This window comes from Rhincodon typus, chromosome 25 (assembly GCF_021869965.1).
Source record: "Rhincodon typus isolate 14 chromosome 25, sRhiTyp1.1, whole genome shotgun sequence".
Lineage (NCBI taxonomy): Eukaryota > Metazoa > Chordata > Chondrichthyes > Orectolobiformes > Rhincodontidae > Rhincodon > Rhincodon typus.
This window is the reverse complement of record NC_063356.1, coordinates 19,241,030-19,254,374: the sequence shown is the minus strand read 5'-3', so window position 1 is coordinate 19,254,374 and position 13,345 is coordinate 19,241,030. Positions and strand designations below refer to the sequence as shown.

General features: G+C 39.9%; 1 protein-coding gene across 1 annotated transcript in view; it reads right to left on the bottom strand.

Moving 5' to 3' along the window:
• LOC109911650 (polyglutamylase complex subunit TTLL1-like) overlaps positions 1–13,345 on the bottom strand; it is a 34,630-nt gene that overhangs the window by 3,458 nt on the left and 17,827 nt on the right. The window contains exons 3-6 of the mRNA XM_020511004.2: positions 11,656–11,836; positions 9,140–9,274; positions 4,970–5,078; positions 2,379–2,522 (exon numbers count right to left, since the gene is read on the bottom strand). Of these exons, the coding sequence (XP_020366593.1) occupies positions 2,379–2,522; positions 4,970–5,078; positions 9,140–9,274; positions 11,656–11,836 (569 nt within the window). The remainder of the gene's footprint in view (positions 1–2,378; positions 2,523–4,969; positions 5,079–9,139; positions 9,275–11,655; positions 11,837–13,345) is intronic.

The following is a 13,345-nucleotide window of genomic DNA, read 5'->3' as shown; positions in this document are numbered from 1 at the left end:
TTTATACTTCGTTTCTAACTCCTCAGGCTTTGTATTCTCACAAATGGCCCACAGACAAACAAGTTGAAAAACTAATCTATATTTATATTAAAGCACCACATTATATTTCAACAGTATTAATATATTTTGCAGGGCTCTGTAATGAAAATAAAATTATTGCTTGCAAGGTAAAGAAAGAAGCAGCATTTCTAACACACCTTATCATGTTCTCGGTATCCCAAAGCACTTTACAGTGAATACGTGATTTTAAAGTGTAACCGTTGTTGCAATGTAATTAAATGCAGCAACCAAATTTCACACAGCAAAGTCACAATCAGCAAAATAATTTTTTTTGTGTGTTTTGTTTTTTTATGAATTTTATGCTGTTGGCTAAGTGAAGAATATAGGCCAAGTCACTCGAGCTCCCTGTGCACCTTCATTTTACTGAGAGATTATTTATGGCCACCTGGAATGGCAGGTTGTTTAATATTTTATCCAAAAAAAAAAAGCACATGCAATAACACAGCACACTTTCAATACTACACTGAAACATTAGCTGGGGTTGTGCTCTCAAATTCATATTGGGCTTGAACTTACACCCTTTTGCCTCAGAGACAGAGATAAGCAGTGCCATTAAACTGAGCCAAACCAGCTGCAAATAATTTACTTCATTTTATCCCATCCACAAATTAATACTGAAATGTTTTACATGATCTCTTTCAATCTCCAATTTCTAAACTGTTTCCAATTAAAAAGTTAATTAAAATCACTCATTCACCATTTCTTTACATCTCCATCTGTCATCAGTTGGGCATCAGTTCCAGAGGAGCATTGCAGCCTTTCACATAATAATCCCAGTGCCACTCAGAGAAATTACATTTTGCATGCATTAGATCTTTAAAAATTAAGATTTATGTTCATTTTATAAAACCAACACCTTCTCATCATTTTATTTTGTTCCCGAGTTCCCACATCTCTGCCATATTGGAATGCACAGTAACACAGTAACAGTTGAACAAAATAGACTAAATTTAATAATCAAGGCAATAGCAAAAGGTTCTTTCTGTAGGATTATTTTGTTTTTAGATATAGCATACTTCTTCCTATACCTCAAACTGTATCATTGTTAAATAAACTTGTGGTACATTGACAAACAGTGCTACCTACAGAATCAGAAGAACCCCCTACAGAAAACTGTACAGCAAGTAAAATCCAGCTATTTAGAATATGGATTGAGTAGGAACACCAGAAAGACAAAAACAATGGGGTACATATGAAACTAGAATGAAGATTTAAATGGATGGTGTCATTCCAGAACAAGTGATAAGCTTGTATACTTTAGACAAACGAGAGCAGAAGACAGAATATACAATGCTAAGATCAGATGGCTAGGAGTAATTTCATAAAGATGAATGATCTGTCAACAAGAAGATTCAAGCTTGTAACAAAGAAGAACACTCATAAGATGTTACATTCTATCCTGTGTGTTAGAAATCTGGATATCAAAAAAGAAAGAGGACTTTGAAATGTGTACACTACAATGTATGCTAAAAATGTATTTTATACACCATAAGACAAATGAAGTATTGCTTGAAATTGCAAAATCCAAAAAGAACTCTACAAAGTCACATCCAGAAAAGAAAATGTCAGATGTTTTGGCTATTTGATCAGAGCTGGGAATCTATAGAAATCCCTTCTACAGGGCAAAGGGCAAGTGTCAGAAGAAGAGGACAAGCCAGGTGTAGTTGGATGACGGATGTTATAGATGAGTCACAAGGGATGAGAGAGGATGGCTCAAGCATGACATAGCATTACAGCAGATCTCCTGGCTGGAGGAGCTGAAAGCAGCATCAGCTACATGTGATCACAATTAAAAGGCATTTTAAAAAAAACTGCAGGATTTTTTTTTGAGAAAGGTGACCATAAGAAAGTCATTTGTGGTGGTTTTTCACAAATTATTATTTGGTGAACAATCAATTTTTGAGAGGTTCTTCAAATATCTCAGAACCTAGCCATTTGCAGAGGAATTGAAGTGGCCATGCTTGCACAAAACAGCAATGCGATTACCATGGAAAAGTAGCAACACAGTGGATCTACTTTCACTATTTAGGCCTATACTTGAAAACTCAGGGAAAAATCACTCACTTAATTGGAAAAAGCAGTTACACTCACATTGTATCCATCTCAAATTAACATGAAAGAACTCTTCAAACACAGCACCCAAACAACAAATATATGCGTACCTATTCAAACTGACATTTCCTTTACCAAGAAGGATTTAATTTTTTCCCAGCTTTTTGCACAGAAAATGTCCAGATGCAAGGGAAAAGTATGAACAGAAAGACAAATAATAACAAATAGCAGTTCTTTTGAAAGAACCCTTTGCTTGACACACTTACTGCCACAGCCTTCAGTGAATGAACGACTATCCAGTGAATATCATCAAAGAGTTTATCTGTCACATCCTTCCCCTGTGTACTTTCCAGATACAGTCGCAGGTTGCTTACTGACCATTTCCCACCGTGGATAGGATTATAGTCACCCTAGAAAGATAACAATGATTATATAATTGTGTCCCCACGATTTAAAAGAGGAATGGAGAGCCTGCTGCCCCCTTCCAATTCCATTTTGATTTAGCTCCCTCCCTCTCTCTCACCTTTGGTGGTCTGCATTGTCATTAATAAGCTTTACATGTACATTAATCAATTGGAAAACACAGGTAATTTATTGGTGGTGGTTAATAAATGAAAAAACGACTGCACATGATATGGTGATTGGGCGCAGGGGGGTGGGATCATTCAGTTGTGTGCAAGAACGCTTCTAAATATGTAAACAAATAAGTAAATGCTCCCACTCCGGACAGAAAACTAATGACTTATGTATGTCTCGTAAGGACAGCAATCGGGTAGGTTATTATGTCCTCCACAGATAAATAACCTACCAACATGAGGTATGGACAATGGGTCGAGGTGTTAAGGAAATCCCACTGAAGCTAGTCCACTATTAGAAAGCACAATTAAAAACTGTGGGAAAGAAAAGGCATACATTTTTCTGTGATAGAAAGGTAGGTAACATGTACTCAAGTGTTTGTCAGCTTTGTAAATTCTGATTATTTTGAAGCTTGATGCAAGTGCAGGGTATTTATTTATTCCCACAATTCTGCAAGTAAATCCCTGCTTTGAGGAAAAATAAAATTTATAATTACAGCAGTTTAATGCGGGGTTTGTTCCATCCACTTCTCTCCCGTTGCCTTCAGTTTTGTGCGGATGAAAATGAGGTTAGTCCACACTTTCAGTTGCCTAAAAAAAATTCTAATGTACCAATGTGAATATTTACACTTTGCACTTGCTTTCTTAAGGGTTATCTTAAAAGATTGTTGATTTGCTGCTGAACGCAAAACAAGTTTTGTTTTCAGGACAGAGAAAGGACATTAGGATCAATAAACTTGTTTTGTGGGCTATTCCTGTGGGTTAAAACTGCCTACATTTCGTTCACAAACAACTTTCTCAACAGCTAGAAGAAACAGGACACTTGTCAAATCATTTGAACAATGGTTCCAGAAATAAATGAGCAGCATGCAAACCTGCAAAGCAGCACAGTTAAACCAGCTTTCATTTGCAAACTTAACCATTGACCACAATGTATATCTATCTCAACTGGCTGACTGGGTGGATACAGAAAAGGGTGACTTCAAAAACAGTAAGCGAAATTATGAGACTTTTTCTATGAAGGAGATAGATAATCACTTCAGTGTACTTTGCGAATTTTGCTGTTTGATTCAGGTACAGTTCCCGTGTTCTTAAAGAGAACTGCCTGTGAGAGAAATAACTAGCCTTGACAAATTACAAATAAGCAGAATAGATCAAGAAGGAACAGAGACTTAACAGAGTGAGTAAAGTTTTAGCAAATAAGGCAATAGCGGGAGAAAAGAAAAAATGTTAAAGCTAAAGGAACAAAGCATTTGCAACTGAACAGTTTAATTAATAGCACAGAGGGAAATCTTTCTCGAAGTGTTTTACAATCAAATATGTACTTTTGAGGTGTATTCACTGCTGTAATTTAAAAAACATGAAAATGAATTTGAGCACACCAAACACCCACAAACGTGAAAATGGCAACATAATCTGGGTTTGTGATTTTGCTACAGGGATAAATATTGGCCAGAACACAAGGATTAAATTGCCTGCTCTTTTTCAAGGTAAGGCAATGGGATCTTTTGCCTCCAGCCAATAGTCAATTTAATATAAAGTCTAATATCGAAAATAAACGATGTAGATGAAGAATCAGAATATAATGAACCCAACTAAAAATTATATGGGAAGTAAGCTTCAAAGAGAAATTGAAAAGGCTCTAATGCAAATTAGACAGATGACATGATTGGACGAGGTGGAATATAATGTGGAGATGTGTGAAGTTATCTAATTTCAAACGAGAAGTAGAAAAACAAAATGCTTTTTAAAAATGTCAAGAGATTGGGAAATGTCAGTGATCTTAGATTGGAAAGATATACTTGCCTTAGAGAGAACTTAACACTGGTTTGTTAGACTAATTCCTGGGTTGAGAGGAATTGTCCTATAATGGAAAGATTGAGCGGATCTCTGAATGGGTAAAATTGAAACATTGAAAATTTGAACTTGACAGGATAGATCATGGGAAGATGTTACCACTGGCCTAAGAGTCTAAAATTAGGTAGTATAATCTTAGAAATAAGGGTTGGCCATTTTCGAATGGGATGAACAGAAATTTATTTTTTAAAACTGTTGTGAATCTTTGCAATTCCCAACCCAAGGGGTCAGTGCATTCTCAGTTGTTGGGTATGTTCAGGATAGTGAGGAAGGTGAAGTTGAAGTAGAATATCAGCTATTATCTTATTGAATGGTGAAGCAGGGGCAAAAAAACATCATAGCTTACTGCTGCTCCTATTTATCATGTTCCTATCTTATCACATGGGCTAATTAATAATCCAAAATGCAGGATCTAGTCAACTTACCCCATGTTTCTGCACAGATACATTTGTAAGATGCACAAACATGTTATCTAATTCACTGGTGCTCGGAGTGTATTTCATTGTACAAAAACGACAAAATCCTAGTCGATACCTACAACGTAAAGGAAATAAACAATGTGTTTCTGTACTTGGCCTGCAAGAGAATTCACTGTCAACTAAATTTCCATTGTCAGATTTCAGTAGCATGCAGTAAATAACCATGGTCAATGTTATTGGTAAAACTAACAGATTATCCATACAGTGATTTCACCAGTCTCGCTGAATACCGTCTACTGCATTATCTAACATGCAAGTTACTTTTAACAATGTCTGGCATAGGTAATACAATTTTAGTTCAATTTTTCAGATCACAAACTCTTTGATTAATATTTCATTACATCAATAAACATCAATTTCCCACTTGTTTTAACCATTCAGCACATTTTGTAACACAGCAAACTCCAATGATCTATGAATTAGTTGAAATTCTCTCCTATTTCACATATGAAACAATGTGCTTAATCTCTTTACTACACTTAGTTGATTTTATATTGGAAATATTATTTGCAGATGGTTCTACAAACAATCTGCTGTGTTCATTAGAAAACTATATACTGCTGACCTATGAAATGCGACAATTCATTGCTCTGGCTTCTCAAAAGCTTATAAGCTAGGAGTGTAAAAAAAAACCTTCCAAAAGGTGCAATGAAAAATCTATTGCAAAGCATAAAAAATTAAAACAGGAGAACAGAAGAACATAAGCAACTACAGCAGTAGAAAGCCATTCAGCCCATCAGGCCTGACACACTTTCAATAAGATCAGGGCTGATCTGCCCAAGACCTCGATGACTCTTTTGTGCCAACTCCTTAAAGCCTTCAAATCCCTATTTATTTCAAAACTCTTTCTATCTCCTGTTTATATACTTTTGGTGATATAGCCTCTACCATTTTATGGGGCAGAGAATTCCAGACATTTTCTGCCCTATGAGAGAAGAAATTCCTCACACCCCAATTTCTATTGAGTGTCCCCTTATTCTGAAACAACATTCCCTAGGTTGAGACTCCCCCACTAGCGGAAACCTCTCCTCAACATCTATCATGTTTAGCAACCTCAAAATCTTGTATATTTCTATATAGTCACCCCTCATTCTTCTAAAGTTTAACGAATAAAGACCTAACCTGTTTAGCCATTCTTGATAAATCAATTCCTTCATCCCAGAAATCAGCTTATTGAATCTCTTTTGACCTGCGTCTATTTCCAGTTTGTCATTTTTTAAGTAGTTTCCAAAACTGTACAGACCACCGTACAGGAACAAGAAAATGGACTGGATTTATATGAACATAAGAGAGAGAAGCAAGAATAGGTCATTCAGCTCACCAAGCTGTTGCTCTGTTTAATAAGATGATGGATGACCTAACTGAAGCCTTAACTCCCCTTTACTCTCTATTTGAACTCCTTTGTCAATCAAAACTCTGTCGAATTCAGCCTTGAATATACTAATCACCCTACCTCCACTTTTCTATGTGGAAAAGAATTCCAAAGATTGACAACCTTCTGAGAGAAGAAATTCATCCTTGTCTGTTTGAAATGGGACACCCCTTATTTATAATGTATCAACCTTCTTTAAACTGGCTCTAATGCAAGTTGTTGTCATCAGCTGTCCCACAGTTTGAGGATAACATCTACTCAGGGTCACAAATTTTTGCCATGTAATGAGTAGTGACTGAAGAGACTGCATTACAACTTGTAGATCTTTGGGCACATACTGAGCGATATCTTATGATGCCCCAGGATCTGGAATACAGAATTTATTTCTCTTTATTTGCTTTCTCTGCCACTGCCCTGTCTCACCATTAAGCCATTTGGCCTCAAAAGCATGATACAGCTTGATGGACAAGTTGTTGCCATTTTAAGTGATTTCAGTGAACTTTTGTTGGCAGTAGATGGGGGGGGGGCGGGCGCGTTCTCAAGTTACCTCAATTCATAAACCAGCTGGGGTTACCATGAAGGACTCTCCTTCTCAATCTCTCCTCTCGTCACAGCCATGGTGACCCTCAGGTTAAACCACTACTAGTGACCTCTCTCTAATAACTTCTCTCCTTATGGTCCAGTGGGACTACGGCAACTTTACCTTTACCTCCCAGGCATTAATGTCAATGTGGCAATGTTTCAAGGAGAGTATCTTCTTGGCATTTCCTTCATCCTCCCCTGGGCCTCTGGCCATTTGAATGTTGAGAAATCAGGACCTGGAGAGGGTGACACTTTATGACCATATGGGCAATGTAATTATGTCAGAGCTGATTTTGTCCAAATGCTTGTGCAAGTGTCTTCAAGGCCATTAGAGTTTGTTTGACAGTCCTTTAATTGAATCTTCAGGAGTGCAGACGCTGCTGATGAAATTTCTCTAAGACTGTTAACTGTCTCTGGTATGCAGTCCATGTCTGACTCTTGTAGAGGAGAATGGTGATGACAACTGCTCTGTGCACCAAGACTTCTGTTAATTTGCAAAGGTCTTTGTTGTCAGTCACAAGCTGCCACAGTCTGTAGAAAGCCAATGTGGCACATCTGATCTGGTGTTGGATGTCCTCAACAATAGTGGCTTTTAGAGGAAGGTGGCTGCTAGTGTTCCCTCTAAGAACTTTTGGTCAATACTTTTAAAAAAAAAAATTGATGATAAATAAATATTAGAAAGGTTGCTGCAAATCATTTGCTTTTTGCTGTTTGAATTATAAAAAGTACCAAGTCTCAAGTGAGTACCTGATTAACATGGACATTCAAAGCATCTGGGAAATTCATAACTTCCTTCATGGATGGATCAACACAAAAGGATCTTAAAATTTCCACCCTGCCTGTTTCATTCTACTGTTGATTTGTGTCTGAAATTGATTTGTGTCATACAGCACTGGAAAAAAGACTCTTCAGTCCAAATAGTCAATGCCAAATAAGTCTATGCCAAACATAATCCCAAACTGAACTAGTCCCACATGCCTGCTCCTGGCATACATCCCTCCAAACCTTTCCTATTCATGTACTTATCTAAATGTCTTTTAAACGTCAAATTTGTACCTACATCCACCACTTCCTCAGGAAGTTCATTCCACATGTGAACCACCCTCTGTGTAAAATATTTGACTCTCATGTCTTTTTTAAAATCTCTCTTCTTGCACCTTAAAAATGTGCCCCCTAGTCTTGAAATCCCCCAACCTAGGGAAAAGACAATTACCATTAACTCTATCTATACCCCTCATTATTTTATAAACTTCTATAAGGTTGCCTCGCGACCTCCTACGCTCCAGTTAAAAAGGTCTCAGCCTATCCAGCGTTTTTTTGTAACTCAAACCTTTCATACCCGGCAACATCCTGGTTAAATCTCTTCTGAACCGTCTTCAGCTTAATAATATCATTCCTATAATTGGATGACCAGAACTGGACACAGTATTCCAGAAGACGCCTCACCAATTGTCCTGTACAACCTCAAAATGACTTCCCAACTCCTATACTCAAAGGACTGTTCTAACCAAACCATTCCTGATTTCTCTTCAATATTCTTTAAGCACTCACTCTCACTTTGTTGTCATGATTAAACAGAAAGTTAAATTGAAGTATATGCTAACAGCCATTTCAAATATCAACTCCAGTTTTAAGATAGTCATATATTTCACTTTACTGCATGTCAGCTTAGGCCATTGGATGATTTGCCAGATGAGACTGTTGGTGAGCTTTATAATTGCTGATATCAAGTATATGTGGGTTTCATTTTTAATTATTTTTAAATATGTTTTCAGAAAGTCTGAAAAAGTCAAAATAAAGATAAAGCTGTGCAAAGATGGAATATCTCTGCATGCTGATCTCCATGCCTAAGATCTCTATTTTAAATCTCTAGTATCCAGATCAAAGAAAAACAAATCTAGCTTCGTCAAATGCACTTTCTGCTAATGATATTATTATATCACATTGTAAAGTGAAAAGGTAAGATAAGCATTGTTTTTCATCAATGTATCATCCCAAAAAATACTATAATTCTACACATCATTCAAATACTGCTCTAAGTTTTGTAGAAGTGTATTTTGAAGAAAAGACGTGCAAGCATAATGCTTAAATGTAGAATTTTATATTTAAGATCCCAACAATTGATAGAGACAGAAGTAATGAAATTGAACATTTTCACTTACATATAACATTTTAATGGTCGATAGGAGGTCACCAATACATACAAGCGTAAATCAAACTTTTTTCCACCGATCAGCAGTGGGTTATCTATGTACAATGAAATGACATAAGCCTCCTTCCCAGCAGGAGATATAAACCTGTAAATTAATGAAGATTTGATGAAGATTAATGAAGCATTTTTATTCGTAAGTTTAAAATTATATCAAAGAGGGTTCAGTAAGTGAACAAATGGAGTATAAGATAATGGGCAGAGGCTAGTAGGAGGAGGCTGATTGTATAACTGGAAGCTGGTCTCCAGTGGCATACCTCAGGGGCAGTGCTGGGCCTCTTACTGTTCGTGATTACATATAATCAATTTAGAAGAAATTGTAGGGAGTTGATCAGTAAGTTTGCAGATGACACAAAGAATGTCCAACTAGTTGACAGTGAGGAAGAAGGTCTTAGGTTACAGCAGAATATAGATGGATTAGTCGTGCTAAGGAGATTCACCTGTTGCCTGGGATGGTGAAACTTAGAGGTGAATAAGTTCTTTAGAGCAGAGGAGGCTGAATGGAACCTTAATGATATGTATAATTTTGAGGGGCTTGGAGAGAGTGGGTACGAAACAGCTGTTCCTCTTAGTTGAAGAGTCAATAATGAAGGGGTGTAATTTTAGGATGAAAGACAAAAGGTTTAGAGGGAACTTAAGGAAACATTTTTTCACCCAGAAGGTGGTGGGAATCTGTAATGCACCATCTGGGAGGGTAGTTGAGGCAGGAAACCTCATAACTTTCAAAAAGTACTTGGATGAACACTTGAAATGTCGTAATAGGCCTCTTCAGTACTGCATGATTCTATGAAATGTCAAACCAAAAATCTGTATTTGCAATCTTTACCGAGTATGTCTCTTTACTCTTCAGCCAAATTCTACAGTCCCTCAATACAGAAACAAGGGGCTGAATCTTATGTTTATTTGGCCAAGTTCGAGTTGCGTCAAGTTATTTGCCATGAGGCCTAGCAAGAGTGGGATCTTTAGCACCTGCACTATCTTTAAAAAGCCACTGTGCACCTGGACAAGCACTAGCATGCCAAAGCTGACTGGTTCATTGGCTGACAGAGTTGGAACATGTTGGAGAATGGGAAGATTGCACTGCATTTCTATGACAAGGACTTGGAGGTCCTGGAGGATGGACTGTTGGGAAGGAAAGATGTCCTCTTCCTGGAGGACCAGCAGAGGAGGCTATACTACCAGACTCTGCCAGGCTGGTCTGGGGTCTGCACTCAAATTAGTGTCACTCCAGGGTGCAGAGGAATGGCCAAACAATGCAGAAAAAAGGTCAGTGAACTTCTCTGCTCTGCCAGAGTAAGTGTCACACTTCTCTCTATTACCTCAAACTCACTCTACCTCTGATACTACACCCACTGCCACCAAAACTCGTGCTTTACCACCTTCACTATTGTGTGCAGCACCTTCCCTCACTTGCTTTTACCCATCTTTACCTCACACACCAATAATCCTCTATGCTCTCTGCGCTGCCTCCTCAGTCCCTCTGTACATCTCACCACCTTTCCTCCACATGCACCAGCACTAACAGCCATTGCCACTGACTGTTTTCCCACTCATTCCCCACTGTTTCCTTATCACAGGAGACAACAGTCCATAAAAAAGAAGAGAGAGCTCATATGGGTGGAAGGGTGCCCAACATCCATGTCCTCACTCTCCTACGAGGGAAAGAAGAAAAAAAAACTTATTCAGGGCACTTTGCTGGCACAGGTGAAACAGGTTTGTCACTATTAATTTCTGCATAAATGTTCCTGGTGTTAACTGTCAGGTGTTTGACATTCTCTCTGCATGGGCAGTAAATGTATCTTAGCACTGTCCTGTAGCACAAAATGGCTACAGACAAAGCTCCATGGATGGGCAGCAAATGCTATCCTAGCCAGCAACGCCCACATCCGAACGAATATTAAAAGAAAATTTTGGATCCATTTGTGTACAAAGGTGTAGATGTCAATCAGTTGTACACCAGTGGCTGAGCTAGCAAGGGATACGTACAAAAAGGGTCAAAGCTGTAAGATGGTCATTGTGTGGGCAGCTTGTGTTGTCCTTTGCATGGGCCTGTGATCTATGTTCTCCATTTTAAAGGCCCCATGATCAGTGTTTGTTGCAGCCCCCTCTCTCACAAGTCAAGTCACCTGACCCCGCCCCCCAATTCAGAGCGTGTTTGCATCCATTTCCTCCCCATTGCATATTTTCAATTTCCAACACGATGAAAGCCAACAGTGAACACTCCTGTCAGCAACTTCCAGCTCACCCTGAGAGTGCCAGTGAGCCTCCAAAATATCCACATCACCTTCCTAGTAGCCCATCCCATTAAACCCACTGACTTCACACTTCTCCAAATCCCCTCCCAACCCATCCATATGCACCTGCACCATCCTACCTTCTCCTGGTATGAGGTTCCCATATCTGGTGTGGTCATTGCATCGCTGAGGCCTCTCCCCCCGACAAACATTCAGAAACAAAAATCATTCTTACGTAGTAGTCCTGCTGTCACGTGACCACTTCTTAATCTGGGAAAGTTTATTGATGAGGAAAATTCCCTTCCCTTGAGCCTTTCCACATGGCTTCATTATCCATGTGCTAGTTGGGTTCTTTCGGAATTCCTCAACAAACAAATTGTAATCCCCAGGCAGCATGAATGTGACAGGGATAAAATCTGAAAGAAAATCAAATCGCATTATTACAAAGAGTGAAGCTCTGAAATCCTTTACTCTTCCTTTTCTCCCTTAAAACCACAGTGTGTTTAGACTACAATAATTTAAACATCTCCAAAATAAAAGGAACTTAATAGCTGGTTTCTGGTGAGTCAAATTTCTATTCTGTATGGATTGGATTTAGTTATGACAGGAGAACTGCGCAGATTCATGAATGGCTTCTCCAGAATTATAAATGCCATTTATATAATATTATACATAACTTTACCCCAACACCTCATCTTTACCATGGATGTCCAGTCCCTCTACACCTGCATTCCCCATGCAGATGGCCTTAAGGCCCTCCGCTTCTTCCTGTCCCGCAGGCCCGACCAGTCCCCCTCCACTGATACCCTCATCCGCTTAGCCGAACTCGTCCTCACACTCAACAACTTCTCTTTCAATTCCTCCCACTTCCTACAGACAAAGGGGGTAGCCATGGGTACCCGCATGGGCCCAAGCTACGCCTGCCTCTTTGTAGGTTACGTGGAACAATCCCTCTTCCGTACCTACACCGGCCCTAAACCCCACCTCTTCCTCCGTTACATTGATGACTGTATCGGCGCCGCCTCGTGCTCCCACGAGGAGCTCGAACAGTTCGTCCACTTCACTAACACCTTCCACCCCAACCTTAAGTTTACCTGGACCATCTCTAACACCTCTCTCCCCTTCCTGGACCTCTCTGTCTCCATATCGGGCAACCACCTCGAAACCGATATTCATTTCAAGCCCACCGACTCCCACAGCTACCTAGAATACTCCTCCTCCCACCCACCTTCCTGCAAAAATGCTATCCCCTATTCCCAATTCCTTCGCCTCCGCCGCATCTGCTCCCAGGATGAGGCATTCCACTCCCGTACATCTCAGTTGTCCTCGTTTTTCAAGGACCGTAACTTCCCCTCCTCGGTGGTCGAGAACGCCCTCAACCGTGTCTCCCACATCTCCCGCACCTCATCCCTCACACCCCGTCCACGCAATAAAAACCAAAAAAGAATCCCCCTCGTCCTCACGTACCACCCCACCAACCTCCGGATCCAACGCATCATCCTCCGACACTTCCGCCATCTGCAATCCGACCCCACCACCAAAGACATCTTTCCCTCCCCACCTTTATCTGCTTTCCGGAGGGACAACTCTCTCCGTGACTCCCTTGTCCGCTCCACACTCCCCTCCAGCTCCACCACACCCGGCACTTTTCCCTGCAACCGCAGGAAGTGCTACACCTGCCCCCATACCTCCTCCCTCACCCCCATCCCAGGCCCCAAGAAGACTTTCCACATCAAGCAGATGTTCACCTGCACATCTGCCAATGTGGTATACTGCATCCGCTGTACCCGGTGTGGCTTCCTCTACATCGGGGAAACCAAGCGGAGACTCGGGGACCGCTTTGCAGAACACCTACGCTCGGTTCGCAATAAACAACTGCACCTCCCAGTCGCGAACCATTTCAACTCCCCCTCCCATTCCTCAGA